At 42.4% G+C, this 13,244-nt stretch overlaps 1 protein-coding gene across 12 annotated transcripts in view; it reads left to right on the forward strand.

Annotated features, from left to right (window-relative positions):
* Positions 1-13,244, forward strand: part of CDC14A (cell division cycle 14A) — a 187,344-nt gene that overhangs the window by 159,713 nt on the left and 14,387 nt on the right. For 8 of the 12 annotated variants that reach the window (XM_027613260.1, XM_027613272.1, XM_027613276.1 and 5 more), the window contains 4 exons: positions 1,670-1,785; positions 3,640-3,687; positions 5,686-5,808; positions 6,506-7,040. In XM_027613260.1, coding sequence (XP_027469061.1) covers positions 1,670-1,785; positions 3,640-3,687; positions 5,686-5,808; positions 6,506-6,956 — 738 coding nt within the window. In that variant the 3' untranslated portion in view covers positions 6,957-7,040. Of the gene's footprint in view, positions 1-1,669; positions 1,786-3,639; positions 3,688-5,685; positions 5,809-6,505; positions 7,041-13,244 lie in introns of those variants that run through there. The other 4 variants (XM_027613247.1, XM_027613253.1, XR_003523313.1 and 1 more) reach the window with 3 other exon arrangements.

Consider the following 13,244-nt stretch of genomic DNA (forward strand, 5'->3'; position numbering starts at 1 on the left):
GAAGGACAAACAAGCTTTCCTGGCTTTCCCACAAAGGTGCCCATTAGACAATGAACCTGACCGATAAGGGTGAGGATCCTGTCAGGTCCTTCAAGAAGCCAATCCCATATTCTAGAGACTCTGGCTGTGTGCTGGTCCTTCCATCAGGTACAAGTAACTGGTAACAACACCCATGTTGATTGCTGGGTGAAGCTAAGCCCACCTCCTTAGGTGTACCATCCTGCTAGCAAGCCTAACCTGCAGGCCTGCCTTATTTCTGTTCTTGCAGGCTTCTTTGGGTGATAATGGATTCATTCCCACTGGGGTTGCATGGACAGAGATGAATGATTAACCAATTCCTGGAGACTTTATAGATGGGCAACTTATGACTTTAAGAGAATCCTCTGACTTTAAGGTTCCATGAACCTGTGACTGTCGAACTGGTATTCTTTGCCAGGATGACCCTTCCTGTGATCTTGGCCTGCTTCTCTCCACACTCATTCTTTAAGACTCAGTTAAGGGGTTTCCTCCTCTAGGAAGCTTTCATCTTCATTTCTTCTTCTTTCCTACCAGCTATGTGCTTTGTGTGTCTATTTTTCTTTTTTAAACTCAGAGTTATAGTAGTAAGGTGTGGTCTTTTTTACCCAGGACATGTCTACTGACCCCAGATGTATCCATGCAACCCAACCTAGGTGGCAGGGAGCAAAGAAGTGTTTTGAGCCATTCCTCAGAAATGACTAGAATGTGACTGAGGGAAGTATGTTTTTGTATATCCTTCATCAAATAAGAGTTCTAGATTTAAAGAGTGGAGGGCACTTTTATGGCTGCAAGGAATCTTAGCAAATTCAGAGCATATGAATTATTGAGGGGAGGAAATGGGCAAAATAAAATCTTTACTGGTGCAGTGTTAGTGTACCATTATATCTGGGGTCAAGAAATCTGATTTTAAAATCATACCTGTCATAAAGAGCTTCTTGGGTACCAAGAGGAGCTTGGGTAATATTCTTAACTTCTGTGAGCACCTCCTTTTTTTTCATCTTTATGGGCAACAGTGTCCTTCCCGCCCTGAGTTGTAAGAATTAAATGCGAACTAGCATGTGAAAAGACTTTGTGTGGTACTTCTGTTTTTTAATCTATAAGACTTATGTCAGCAGGAAACACTTTCCCAATCTAGTAAACTTTAAGTCCTTCTGGAAAGGTCTTGAGTGCTTTTACTAGTGTTAGTTGATCCTAGTAAGTTATGGTCTAGATATCCTAAATTGTTTTGTCTTTCATTTCTGTAAACAAGTTATAAAATTTATAGTGATTGATCCTAGTAGTTTCTGGAAACATATTTGTAATGTATCTGTTGAGCCAGCCTGTATCTGAGCTATATTCCAAAGCATGATTTTGTCTGCATGAGAGTCTCTTTGGTTGTGGTCCCTTGTAATAAAGAGCTCTTTTTAAATTCTGCCACATCCATATCCATGCTTTGATTTAGATTTGATTTGACCAGTATATTTAATTGATGAATAGTTGAACATTCTCTAGTATATGTATAGACAATGCCGAATTCATAGTGCATTAAAGCTGTTTAAGGTAATCTATATTAAGACAATCTATATGAAATAGTTTATGGTCTATTAAGAAAGCTATATAAAGCAAAATTATTCATAATAACCTTTCTATGAAACATGCATTTTTTTCCCAGAATAATTTAGAAGAGGATGAAGATGTGGAAATGAAAAATAGTATAACCCAGGGAGACAAACTACGTGCCTTAAAAAGTCAGAGACAGCCACGCTCCTCACCATCCTGTGCATTTAGGTAGATCCATTTTAAACTTCTAAATTTATATTTTGCCTCGATTTGTGGATAGAATATTTAATCTTCTCTTTTGAATATCATTCTACAAGTGCCATGTTTACCTCTTGTTTTTTTGGTTTATTACTATTTTGTGTTGTTTATTATTTTGTCACTATAGAGAGCAGCTAAGTTTTAGAAGCTTACAGAAAGCAGCTCCTGCAATCTCAGTCTCTGGAAATCCCACCTTAAACTGCTATGCCATTAGGTGTCTCTGGGACTGTGTTCAAAATTCCGTTTGGAATTCTACTCTTCCCCCATGAGTGGATGTCCTATCTTGTGGCAAATCCTCACAGGTGTGCTGAGGCTTTTGTTTTGAATCTAGAGTGTGTAGAAAAGTATTGAATGCCAAGCTTTGGTATATCCTAACTCCTTAGTTTTATGTTCTATATTTGAGAATTGAATAAACAATTCTTAACCTGTGTCTGTAAAGTTATAGCCATCCTGAGTCTGAAGTCTAGAATTACTAATCAGAATCAATTGATGGAACCTGACTTGTGATCATAACATTTAAAAGCTGCTAATGGTTCAGATTAGTTAAAAAAGAAAGTCTTTAGGATCAATGTAGGTACAAAAATCTGTGAATATCTTCCAGATTCTTTACTGTAATGTATGGCTGGTGACAAGTTCACAAATGATTATAATAGGAAATGGCTACTTTTCTTTGCCTTTTAAGTGAGAGACATGCACAGCAAGAGGGGTGTTTTGCCAGCATGATACATGTCAAACAGCCTCACAGAGAGTTTAATATTCATGTGTTATCTGGGAGGATTATAACACAAGTCACATTAAGTCGGAACACATTGTTACCTATGCTTTGAGTACTAGTTCCTTGACCTGGGGAATGAAGGTTTATGTGGCTCAAATTCAAGGTGTTCGTTTTCCATAGTAACGTGAGAAGATGGGATAGCAAGCCTGGTGCTTAGTAGTAACTGCCAACTACCACTAGAAAATTGAAGAGACGTATCATTCACTGAGAAGCTACTATGGTCAGGAGCCATGTTAGGTGTTTAGTTTGGTTATGAGGATTAACTGAATTAACACAAAAGGTATGCATCATTACCCACATTTGGGTTGGTTGCTTGAGGTTAGGGAGGTTAAATCCCTCCCTAGTGGGATGGAGTTGGAATAGAGCTGCTATTCACACCCAGTACTGTTCAATCTGTGCTCTGCCCACTATGGATATCATCTAAGTCAGTGGAAGGTTCTTCAAGATTACTAATCTCTTTATTCGCCATTTTTCCCCTTGAAACTCTTAAGAAAGGCTTTATATTGCTTAAAATTAATTTCCAACAGATTTAGATTTGATTTTGAAGAAATCATAAGGGGGAGGGAGGGATAAATTGGCATATAGCTTGGCACATAAGTAGGCAAAGGAAGTGAGAGAACCTCCGTGACACAAATTTTAGAAGGCTATTCCAATATGATTTTTCTATTTTTTTTAATTCTCAGAAACTTTCTCATTTTTTAGAATTCAATTTTCCTCAGAAATTTTCTCATTTTTTTAGAATTCAGTTTTCCTAACAGCATCATGGTATCATCATTGAACATTTTTTTACCCTGAGTGGCTGCAACACCACCTTCTGATTTAAAGAAATTTGCTGTAAATTAAAGATGAAACAAAATGACTAAAATGGTTTCCTGCTGGTTCTAGGATTTATTTTAGAAACGGAATGAGTACTAATATCCATTTGGGAGGTTTCTCCCTTTTGCCAATTTAGTATTTTTACTGGTCTGACTCCATATGCTCTGCCTTTTGGTCTTTGCTTAAATGTATGAACCCGGTGATGCGTGAGCATTTGTCTTTGATTTCCGTAGGTTGGATGATATGAAAGGGCACCCAAGAGCAGTATCCCAGCCTTTCAGGTACTGTTACTGAGGTGAATTTCTAGTAGCTTGTAAATAAATGCTCCCCTTTAGATACATTTCCCAACCCCGGAACTGGTGAAAAACTGCACACAGCTTTTCACTTTTTAAGTCCCTTCCTTTCTGTTCCAGATTGTTACGCTGTGCCTTATTTTTAATGCTCACCATGAAGGGGATTTTGGTTTTCCTGAGGTGCCCGCAGGTGTGGCTGTGGTAGGGACATCAGTGTAGTCTGTGCTTCCGGCACGTTCTGGGGTCTCTAAGAAACCACGCTTGCTCAGCAACGTGCCTTTCAATCCAGTGACCGATTTTGCCTCGAGCTTTTAACATTTCTGTTAGTCCTTCCCCCCCCAGTTTTACATATGTTCTTTATTTTCTAGTTTTATTTCCTTCCCCGTCCTCCATCTGAAGAGGAAACATTAGTGTTTCTCTCTGGAGAAATGTCCCCCAAACAGTCCCGGGGTGGTTTCAAGATACCAGTGGTACCAGAGTGTAGTGCAGGGCTTGGTGAGGGCCGTGGACATGTTTGCCAAGACTGTTGATGGGATAGGGGTAGAAAGCTGATTCACCCCTCACCTCTGGTTCTTATTCAGCCCGAGGTTTTAGGGTTGTTTCGTGCGGGCAGTTCGAAGAGGGCTCAGACTTCTCCAGAAACTTGAGCGGCTTTTTTGTACCACTTTTCCCATTCGTGTTTTAGAGGCAAACCATGTACTTGAAATGTTGTTTGTGGGGAGGATGATGAAGGAAAGAGTCTACAAGTAAGTAAGCTTTCTAGAGCAGATAGGAAAACAAGGTCCAGGTGCATTAAATGGTTTGTTCGGGTTAAAACAGGTTTGGTATTAAAACCATGACTGTGCCCTGGCTGTTCAGGTTTGAGTCTGTTTTCCCTCAAACATTAATGAACATCCTCTCTGAGTCTGGCATTGGACTAGCCACTGGGAATAGAAATGAGAGATAGTCCTTTGCCCTCAGTAGAGCTTATATCAAGGGAAATAGACAAATACCAGACAATGAAGTATGGCATAAGGGCTATGATTTACTATGAGAATATATGACGAAACAGTACGCTTACCCTGCCTGGGAATTCAGTGCAGGCTTGCTGTATAGGGAACTAGCTGATTGGACAAGCAAAGGATAAGCAGTGGGAATGAGGCAGTTGGAGGTAAGGAGAGAAGATGCTCTGGCAGGAAAAACAGCAAACTGGACACAGGTGTGAGTGCAGTTCATTCAGGGAACTCAGAACAGTTCGTGTCGCTGGAGTATAGAGGTGCCTGATGGGAAAGTGTGGGTAGAGAGGACCTGCTCACAAAGGCTGGTGCCAGAGTTTGGAGGGTTTCATAAGTACAGCCAAGGAGCTCCGGCTTCCTGGGCACTGAGGAAAGATTAAATGGTTTAAACAGTGGGGTGACGTAATTAAATATTTTAGATTCCACCGGAGACTATTCAGAATTTGAATTTTTAGGAATAAGATTAAAAGAGGTTGCTAGTAGTCAAGAGGAGGGAGTAGTGATGGCCTCAGCCAGGGCAGTTGCAGAGCGGAAGGACAGGTTTAAAACATAAAGAAGTAGAACTAAGGACATGCGAAGAAAGAATGCTGCCATCAAAGAAGGGAAGTGCCAAGCGTGGCAAGATCATGGTTAAGGACAGGACTATGGAGTCTGGATTTGAATCCCAGCTCTGTCCCTTGCTCGCTGAGTGACTTTGGATGAGGAGCTTTTCCTCTGTGGCCCCATTTCCTCACTTGCAAAAGGGGGATTGCAATCTTAGCTACCTCATAGGGTTGTTGTGAGGACGAGCTGAATTACCATCTATAAGGCTCTCAGAAGACAGTCTGGCACAGAGCGAGTGCTCTGTTGGCTTTGACTGCTGCTACTGTCACTGTTGTCGTGACCTGCTGTGATCTCTTTAATGTTACTAGTTTACCGTGTCTTAGTTGGTTGCTGGGTGTTAGCATGACACAGCTCTTGTGTGACATTTTGCCCCTTTGTCTCCATAAAGATTGACTTCGTCCCCACAAGGATCTGCAACTACTTTGAAGACCTCGAAAGTGGCTTTGTCCCCTTCAGCGACGGCCAAGAGGATAAACAGGGGTTCTTTGTCCTCAGGCGCCAGTGTACGAAGGTGATTTTTCTCTACTTCTCAGATACCGGTGGGAGGGACAGGGAGTCTGTAGCAGACAAGGAGTTTGGCTGAAGTTTGTCAGAGGCGGGGACCGGGGAGAAGGGGAGAAATCGCAGAGGGCCCCGTGACCCTCGGGGGCTTCTGTTCCTGTCTCACGGGGTGGGGGACAAGGCTGTGGAGGGAGTGCCGTATGGCATCCCTTTCTACAGTGAAGCTCCGGCTTGCCTAACGTGATCAGGAAATCGGAGTTCCGTGGCACATACTAATGCTATGTGGTATGGTCATTTCTCCTGCGATGGGTAGGGACGTTAGAATGAATACGTGTAAGCTAAATCTTACACTTAAGTCTACTTTTTACTCTCCCGTCATATAGCCCTTTTCCTGTACTCTCCACCTCAGGACACATAGAGCCCCCAGATGTACTGTCTCAACATCTCCTGTCAGAGTAGTTAAGCCAGCTTCTTGGGTCTGAATTAACTGCTTAGATAGGAAGTTAATGTGTATAACTCAAGGCCCCATATCATACTATCACCAAGAGCGATAAAGAAGCCATTCTGTCGCCATTTGCATTGATCGGAACTGTCTGCATCCCATTCCCCTCATGTCCTAATGATGTGTTGTAGAAACATGAACTCTGCATGAGTATACATCGTTGTCTATGTCCCCCCCCCCCCCACAACCTGTGTTTTCCATTCAGCTTTTCCATAAACTCCCGGCTAGCCAGTTCTCTAGGCAACTTGAATGCTGCGACACAGGAGCCAGAGAACAAAAAGCCCTCCTCGTCCTCTAAGGCGGGTTTCATAACCAGCCCGCTCACCAGCCTCTTGAACGGCAGCTCCCAGCCGCCCGCCAGAAACTACCCTGAGCTCAACAACAACCGGTACAGCCGGAGCAACAGCAGCGGTGGGGGCACCCTGAGCAGCCAGCCGAGCCCGCACGGCGTCAAGACCGAGGAGCACCCCACCCTCCTCCGGCCCTCCTACACCGGCCTCTCTTCTTCCTCAGCGAGATTCCTGAGCCGTTCAATCCCCGTAAGTTCGCAGACACCACCGCTTGGTCCTCAGAACCCTGAACGCAACTTTTGTGCCTTGCCTTCCCAGCCAAGGCTGCCACCCAAGAAATTTAATAGCGCCAAGGAAGCCTTCTGAGCGATGCCTTCCCTCTGTGCTGTGGAACTGTCCATGCACGTCCATTCTGCTGGCTCCTCTTCAAGTAAATGCCAAGTTTCAACTGGGGTTTCTTCCTTCCTTCTTTTTGTCTCCTCCTCCCACTCCTTTTTAGGTGATTTCGAAGGGAAACAGCTTTCATTCCCTTCATCATGGACACTGTTGACTGAAGTTACTTTTCAGTTACTTTTCAGTTAAGTTTGCAAATCACTCTGAATATCTGGTGCCAAGCCAGGAGCTGATTCATACAGTAGACAGTATTGGCTTTGGTTGTGGTGGTTTTAGGAATCGTCGCTTTTCCACATCACATGCTAATGAATGAATTTCAGACTATTTATTTTTAAGATTTTATTTATTTGTTTGGCAGCGAGAGACACAGCGAGAGAGGGAACACAAGCAGGGGGAGTGGGAGAGGGAGAAGCAGGCTTCCCGCGGAGCAGGGAGCCCGATGTGGGGCTCGATCCCAGGACCCTGGGACCATGACCTGAGCCGAAGGCAGACGCTTAACGACTGAGCCACCCAGGCGCCTTCTCAGAGTATTTAAATGTGGAAGGTGCTGAATGAACAGGGTCTTCTCAGAACTAACCATTAGGCCCCTGAATAAGTCACCTCCTGCAGGGCACTGACCCTACAGAATTAACATGGCAAACGGAAGGTGTTGATAAGGAAGACTTATAGGTCGGTATCTGGGATGTCGGGGAGGGGAAGGCAGAGTATCAGGAAGATGTTTAGAATTAGCCATCACTCTTCCGGAGACAGGACTAAAGTTTGCCAAACACATTCTCCCCGTGAACTCAGTACTTAGGTTGCCAAGCTCCCCACAACCCAAGCTTTTAATCAGAAATCCCTGTTAGGTCAAATCTGTTGGTTCACCCCCTGCTATGAATCACTTTAATCACATATTTTGATTGCCTCGAAGGGAATCGAGATCTGTGGGAATGTGAGTTTTGATTTGAGAGAACAAGAACAAAATGGGAAGGAGAAATCGATCTCACAGATCAAAGAAATGTGAATTGGAGTGATTCTAGTCAGGGCACAAGCCAGCTCCAGTATCCTGGGAGGGCTGAGACCTGGGATTCCTTCATGCCTGATATTCTTCAAACATGTTCTCAGCCATTGTCCAGGGAGAGGCTGATTTCTGCAGGAGAGCGGGGGGAGGGCAGCGTGCCTTTTTTGGGGAACAAATAGCCCCATGGGAATAGTTAACGAGACCACTTTCCTTAGATGATAGTTTAGGGACCACCTTTCCTAACACGAGGATGCAGTGCACGTGTGTGCACGCACATGTGTGTTGGTTGGACTTATTACCACTCTCATCCCTACCTCAACCTCTTTTCAGAGGTTTTTTTTTTTTTTTTTTTTCCTCTCTCTCTGTTCTATGCACACACAGTCCTTCCTGGCACATACAGTTGACCCTTGAGCAACACAGGCTTGAACTGCAAGGGTCCACTTATACATGGATTTCTTTCAATAAATACGGTACAGTAAGTGTGTTTTCTCTTTCTTATGATTTTCCAAATAACATTTCCTTTTCTCTAGTTTACTTTATTGTAAGAATTCAGTATATAATACATAGAACATACTAGTTGAGTGTTGATGTTCTTGCTCAGGCTTCTGGTCAACAGTAGGTTATTAGTAGTTAAGTTTTGGGGGAGTCAGAAGTTTTGGGGGAGCAGATTTTTGACTACGTGGGAGCCGGCACCCCTAACCCATGCATTGTTCACATTGTTCAAGGGTCAACTGTATAATTTTCCCCGTAAGATTTTATTCCCCGTGCTGTTTTTCAACATTATTTTAGATTCCTGTATAGATCAGGGCCCCAAGCAACTGCCAGCCCACTCCACCCCTTAATTTGCCTCCGATCCCACTATATTATGCATATAGGTGTATCAGTAAAACTTAAATCTTAGTCATTAGGGGGTTAGATGGAAAATGATAGGTATTTACCTTTTCACAACAAGGTTTACAAGTCGTGTGCTTCCCAGCAGGAGTTGAGTTGTCAGTATTTTCATCTACTGATTGTGGGTCAGCCTCGTTTTTAGACCAGAGCACAGACCTGTTCATTTTCGGAAAAAGTGTTACACATACAGATATATAGATAATTATATAAATATCTCGCTGGTTTCATGGCGAAAGAGTTAGTGAAACCTACATTTGCAGCTGAATACCAGAAGCATTAGGAGCCTGACAAAGAATAGCATTCTACTTTTTCTGGATCTCAGTTTTGCTCTTGGCTAGTTGAAGTATGGGGGTGTTCTTTAGGTGATGGTTGATCCCCCTCCATATTTATATAATTTAGTTTTTGGTGTCATTCCATGTTTTGTTATTTGTCTTCACCTCGCCTCCTTCTCCTCATCCCTCTCCTGGCCTGAATAGAGTGATTTTCCAATAATTAAAGTAATAGTCTGTGTGGGCAGCTGCTGCTGTTCCCTCTTCTGCCTCTTAAATCTGTCATCTTATTGTAAAGAGAAGCATTTAGAAATAGAATCGCCAGCATGACAACATTTTCCTCCTTCTCACCCTCCCGGGAAGTAAGAAAAATAGCAGGTCTCTTAGGGCTGACTTTCGCTCCCTTCTCTTTGCCTAGAAAACCTCTGTGGGAGGGAAGGCTCCCAAAAAAGTCTAAATTCAGATGGAAATTCCCATGTTAATGTGGAATAAAGCAGGAGGTGGTGAGTTGTTCTCCTTTATTGGCCCACTACAATTGCTTTTCTAATTGTGGATTTCTTGTCTAAAGGAGGTGGTCCTTCCCTGCAGGGCTTCCTAAGCTCTGAGGCATATGGTCTCTGAAGAACGAGGAATAAATCACTCAACAGAAATGTTTTCAGATCCTTGGGTAGGAAATGAAGTCTGTACGGCAATATCCTCCCAGCACCTTTAAGAAAGACCCAGAAACTCCTAGGGGATGAGGGTGACGTGTGTTTAGAGGGAGTCTTAATATTTTAGAAGCCTCAATTAGCATCTCTTTTGAAAGCTGCAATTGCTCTCTCACTTTATGCAGCAGTTCAGCCCCCAGAAAAATGTAAAAATGATTTCCTTGTTCTGTCATTAGACGCTTTAACACAGAAAACAAGAGCAAATGTTAAGGAATTCTTCTGGTGGTGACAGAAAGGCAAGAAACCATCCGATTTTATTTTTATTTATTTGGCCTCTTTTGTGAGCCTCAAGGTTTCTATTGCCCAGGACAATGCACAAGGTTTCGTTTTTATTAACCCACTTATTGTTAAAAAAAAAAAATCAGTTTTCCCTCCCTGACATTCAGAGGAGTTTTCAAATGCTTAAGAAATGAGGGACGTGTGATTATGGTGTGGGTGGGGTGGAAGTATTTTATTAAATTGAAATTACTTGAGGTATCTGTCTTGAATATTTGCTCTGTTTTATTTTTAAAATGAGACTTGCCACTGAATTGCTATTCATCTCCGCTGTCCTTACCTGACCCCTGAAGTCTGGGTTAGGTTGTGATGCCTTCCCCATGAGCTCTTCTATACCCTGCCTTGGTCTTAATCAATACTCTTCTCGCTCTGCATTTTACCCCTCTGTTCACTTATCTGTATCCCGCATTAGACTGTAAGCTCTGTGAGGTCAGGGACCGTGCCTCTGTTTTCTATACCACAGTTGTATGCTCTGTGCCTAGCATACAGTAGGCACTTGTTAAGTATTTCTTCAATGGATATATGAATGCTTGGGTGTTTAAATGAGTCAATGTGTTAAGAGTTATTGCCTCCATTTTAAGGATGAAGAACTTGAGGGTTTGAGAGGTTAAATATTTTGGCCTAGGCCTAGATTGTACCACAGATATGTAGCAGAGGTATAATTTGCACCTAAATCAGTTTGACTCCAAAAAGCATATTCTTTTGATTACGTTATGTCACACATATACTGTGGTAGGTGTTTTTAAAAGACAGGGATAGCTAAAGGATAGCTTATTTTTTCAGGAGAGGTCAAGGAAAGATGTGAAGAAGGGATACCACTTTAGTCGGGCTTTGGGGGATGAATAGGAGCCTGCTGGGTATCTAGCCATGAAAATAGGAAGAGGAGAAATGGTCATTGCAGGCAATGGGAACCACACGACCAGAAGTGCAGCCTTGTACTATAGTTAGGCTCTTAGGTTCCGAAGACAGGTAGACCTGGGTTCAAATTTTCTCTCTGCCATTTCCTTATGGTGAGTACTTTGGCGAGTTATTTAACCTTGCTGAGCCTCAGTAAAATGGGAATAATGGGAATGATAATAATCAAGGGCAGATGTAGGTTTTGTGTATCCTGAAGCTTATACAATTTGGTGGGACCTATGTAAGATAAAGAAGGCAAAATATGAACTTTTGTGAATTTTATACAACATAGGGCTGTGTACTTTGAAAGGAGTTTGTGTGACTATGGGGCCTTGAGGCTTATGGGGTAGTGATCATAGTATCTTTGTAATAGGGTGGTTGTGATGATTAACTGAGGAGATAAGTCATATGAAGTAGTTTACCCTGTTGGCTTACAGATGGTGCTCAATAATTGCTAGCTATTATTGTTTTAAGAGCAGTGAGTATTCCAGTGTAGCTAAAGCCAGGGGAGGTCACCTGTAGTTGAGGCTGGAAAGTTAAGCTGAAGCCAAACTGGGAAGCGTAGCATCAGCTATCTGAATCTTGTCAACAGAGTGGCTTGATCAGGTCTGATCCGATGAAGATAATTCTGGCAGTCGTGTGCAGGACAGCTCTTGGTGGAAACCCTGAAGGTAGGGAGACTGGTTTGGGTCCTATCTGCTGTCCTCCGTCCCTGCCTCAGCAGGTGTCCCTGGGTAAACGCCATGCTTGTTCAACGATTATTGTGTGTTTTACTACACACAATAGTATTGATGCTGTTAAATAACCATACATGACCAACAGATCCACCATATATTTATTATTAACTTTTAAATGATGTATTTATTTTTGTAAATGGAAACTTAACTTCCGAAAGGAGAATTATGGTCCTTAGTAAACATCTTTTTTTTTTTTTATAACAGTGAGCTTTTTGAGGAGTTGCAAAATAATGTGCTTTGCTATAAAATATATGTATATGTATGTATATAAAAAGTCAGGTTGGTTACAAAGAATTTTTTGTCACTTCAGTGTCACGGGGTCACATTAATCTTTGCTGTATGGAGTAGCCTTTTAGAATAAGCTTTTGTTGTACTGCTCTGTAGGGTATATAAATATAAGATAAGCTGCTCTGTAATGAGGTTCTTCTGAAAGCTGCTTTGGGCATCACCTCTTAAAATCTTTTTTGTGATTTTATTTTATTACTATTCCTAAGCAGTAGCTTAGGAATGTCTTCGGACATTTCCAGGGATATTCTCACGGTGATGTTGCAGGTTATATTGGTGAGGCCATTCATTGTCTCCTGGAGTTTCCCCACTTTCCTCTATTCTGCTGTTCTCTCATCTTTGTTGTTGTTGTTGTGTTAGCCTCATTGATGATCTTCCTAGCTCAGCCTCTTAATTAGTTCATACTGTAAGTAGGGGCCCAAACTCTTTCTGTAAAGAGCCTGATGGTCAGTGTTTTGGCTGTGTGTCCCAACTCTTCAACTCAATACACAAACAAATGGTGTGGTTGTGCCTCGGTGAAACTTTATTTACAAAAACAGGTGGTGGGCTGGATTTGGCCCCTGGGCTATAGTTTGCCAAGCCCACTTTAAAGCAGCGCCAGGTGAGAGAACTGATCTCATCAGTTGACTCACCTGTTCAGAAGTGACCAGGATCCCCTAGTGCTAGAACATTAATCCTGAATTCCTTTGCTGAGCTTTCAGGCCCTCTGTCCTCAGGTCCCCTTATCATATCTTTGTACCTCATTTACCCTGCTTGTCCCTGAATGTGGGTTCCCTGGCCCTCCTTCCCCACTACATTCTCGTTATTGCCTACCTCTTGGCCTTTGGAAAGCCCTTTCTTGAAAGCCCCCTGCCCTCTTCACCAATTTCTCATTTTTAAAGAGATATACTACCTTCCATCTACTCTCTGAAGCTTTCCTCCAGAAACTGAACCAACCCGATGTTTTCCTTTTTAACCTCTTGTTCCGGCCCACGATGCATATTTAGTACCTTATCAATATGTGCGGTTGCTATGACATAACTGAACATCTGTATTTGTTTACCTGTTGTCCATATATATGAGACTTGTCTCCAACTTTTAAACTTTCTTTGTGTGTCAATACACAAAGTTTCATAAAGTTCTTTTATATCTTATGGTTTCTAACATAGTACTAGACACAGGAAGGAATTAAAAAAATATTCCTTTGGTTTACAGTGGAA

This window comes from Zalophus californianus, chromosome 4 (assembly GCF_009762305.2).
Source record: "Zalophus californianus isolate mZalCal1 chromosome 4, mZalCal1.pri.v2, whole genome shotgun sequence".
In the NCBI taxonomy this organism is placed as follows: domain Eukaryota; kingdom Metazoa; phylum Chordata; class Mammalia; order Carnivora; family Otariidae; genus Zalophus; species Zalophus californianus.